The sequence below is a fragment of the Cetorhinus maximus genome, chromosome 23 (assembly GCF_964194155.1).
Source record: "Cetorhinus maximus chromosome 23, sCetMax3.hap1.1, whole genome shotgun sequence".
NCBI classification, from domain to species: Eukaryota; Metazoa; Chordata; class Chondrichthyes; order Lamniformes; family Cetorhinidae; genus Cetorhinus; species Cetorhinus maximus.
The window spans coordinates 62,173,248-62,175,416 of record NC_135901.1 but is presented as its reverse complement, the minus strand read 5'-3'; the positions used below and the strand labels follow the sequence as shown (position 1 = coordinate 62,175,416).

Sequence of the window (2,169 nt, the reverse complement as noted above, 5' to 3'; positions counted from 1 at the left end):
AACATTTGATAAAAACACCTAAGTTTTAAATTTAGGTTAACATAATAGAAGCACCGGGCCTGTAAACGTAATAAGTAAATAACTGTTTATTGAACAAATTGTCTTTAATCAGTGGCAAAAGAAATATATATCAACTGTTAATTTCTAACTCTATAACCTAAACTCTATCTCTTCTTAAACCCGGACACACACACATACAAGACACACAAAAAACTTGGAATTGAAGGGTGGAGTAAAAAGTCCCATTGCACCAATTCTGTAGTACAGAATTCGATGGGTTGATTTTGACTGACGTATTCCAAATTCCTTTTGTATCGTTGTTGACGGCATGAAAGCTTCCAGTTTTTAGCTCACTGTTTGAGCACTTGCTTTCCAATGCCTCTAACGGTGATTTTCCCTTTTTCCTCTTTGCTGGTGTTTTCGGTGAGCCAGCTAGCTATTGTTGTAGAATTTCTGGAATCTTCAACACACAGGAGAAAAAGGTTCTACATCTTTTTTCTTTTCAGGCCAGTAGCTAAACCGCTGCACTCCTACCACAGAAAACCTGTTCGGCTGGTCAGGAGCCAATTAAAGTTCTGTCGTCAGATCCCTTTGTTCAGGACAATTTTCTGGCACCATTCGCCTTTCAGGGCACACACTGTTCCAGGAAAACAACATTGTATATACCTCTCATCCTGCTTCAGTAGATATGTCCTTCAAACTTCAGCTATTGTAGTTTTAAATCCACAGCCCAACAGAAATAGATAAAAAAAACATGTTATCTGCCGTGGGTGTGTGTGTGTGCTTGTGTGTGTGCATGTGTGTGTGTTTGTGTTTGCACGCATGTGAGCTTGTCTGTTTGTTTGTTGTGTGTATTATTGTGCGTGTGAGTTTGTGTTTGAGTTTGTTTGATTCTGTCTGTCTGTGTGCATGTATGTGTGCTGGATTTGGGGAGGGAAATTTGAGGTGTAACATCGCATGGCAACAGGCCATGTTTCCAGTAAGAACATAAAAGGTTCCAGAAGGAATATGAGACAGGGCTTCATGATTAAATGATTTCGCCTTCTTTATTTATTGACCAATTTCACGATGAAGTACAAAGGCTGTTTCAGAACATTCTTTAACTCCTGCCTGAACTTAGCCTGTGTCACTGCATATATACACGTGTTGATGCAGCAGCTCAGAAGTGGCAGCATGCTTCCACTTTCTTCTAGAATAAATTTTGGGTCTTTGAAATCAAACCCTATGAAATAAGAACCATCTGTAATGCGCACATACACAACATTCACAACATAGGTGGTCCACAATATGATGAAATTGCCTGATATAATAAAATGTAAAATGATGGATTTTCTCTGGCTCTCCATCTCCGGGTCAGTCTCACTCTTTCCATTGCTGTGTCTCCAGAGTCTCCTTCGGGCTCTGCTGGCCGCCATAATGTTTCTGACCGTCACAGCATTGAGCAGTAAAATCATGAGGAACGGGATAGTCGGCTTTAACAAGCAGTCGAACCAGTCAAAGCCTGTCCATGCAAATGAAGCGTAAAAGCCTAATTTAATTCGACAAAACCAGGGCACTTGGTCAATCACATAGACGGGTTCGTACACAAAGTACCAAGGGATGTTTTTCAAAGTTCCCAGTGTGAAAACTGAGCATATGACCATACAAGCCGTTTTCCCAGTGCAATAATTTGTTTTCATATTCTGGCAGCAAATGGCTACGAATCGATCGAAGGTGAAGGCGACGGTCAGCCAAACGGAACAGTCTCGGCATGAATAGATGAGCACCGTGCTGATGCTGCAAGCCGCAGTGGTGGACAGGAAAGTGACTGGCACATAAATACCACTGATTGGGTTCAGCAGCAGAGCGGCGATAACAACCAGGAGATCAGTGACTGCCATGGACACCAGGTAACGAGTGATGCATGTGGAGGGACCGCACCTGCCCCGGGGAAGGATCAGAATGGACATTAGGTTCGCTATTCACAGAACGAAGAAACAAAACTGAATGCAACTATTAGGCGACTGCTAAGTACCTGTTATTTATTGTACATTTTGATCACCTGTCGACCTCAATGTGTGTGTTTGAGAATCTGATTCAGAGATTTGGGGCCATGGTTGCATTTACCCTATTACGTTTTTAGATAATATTCGAATCATGCGTTCCAAGATGTTTTCAAGTTTGCGACTG

General features: G+C 41.9%; 1 protein-coding gene across 1 annotated transcript; it reads right to left on the bottom strand.

The window, feature by feature from the left end:
• Window positions 1–1,046: 1,046 nt before the first annotated feature.
• LOC144698073 (putative G-protein coupled receptor 139) lies at window positions 1,047–1,949 on the bottom strand. The gene has a single exon (XM_078569997.1). It carries the CDS (start codon window positions 1,947–1,949, stop codon window positions 1,047–1,049), a length of 903 nt encoding a protein of 300 aa, XP_078426123.1.
• Window positions 1,950–2,169: the final 220 nt, after the last annotated feature.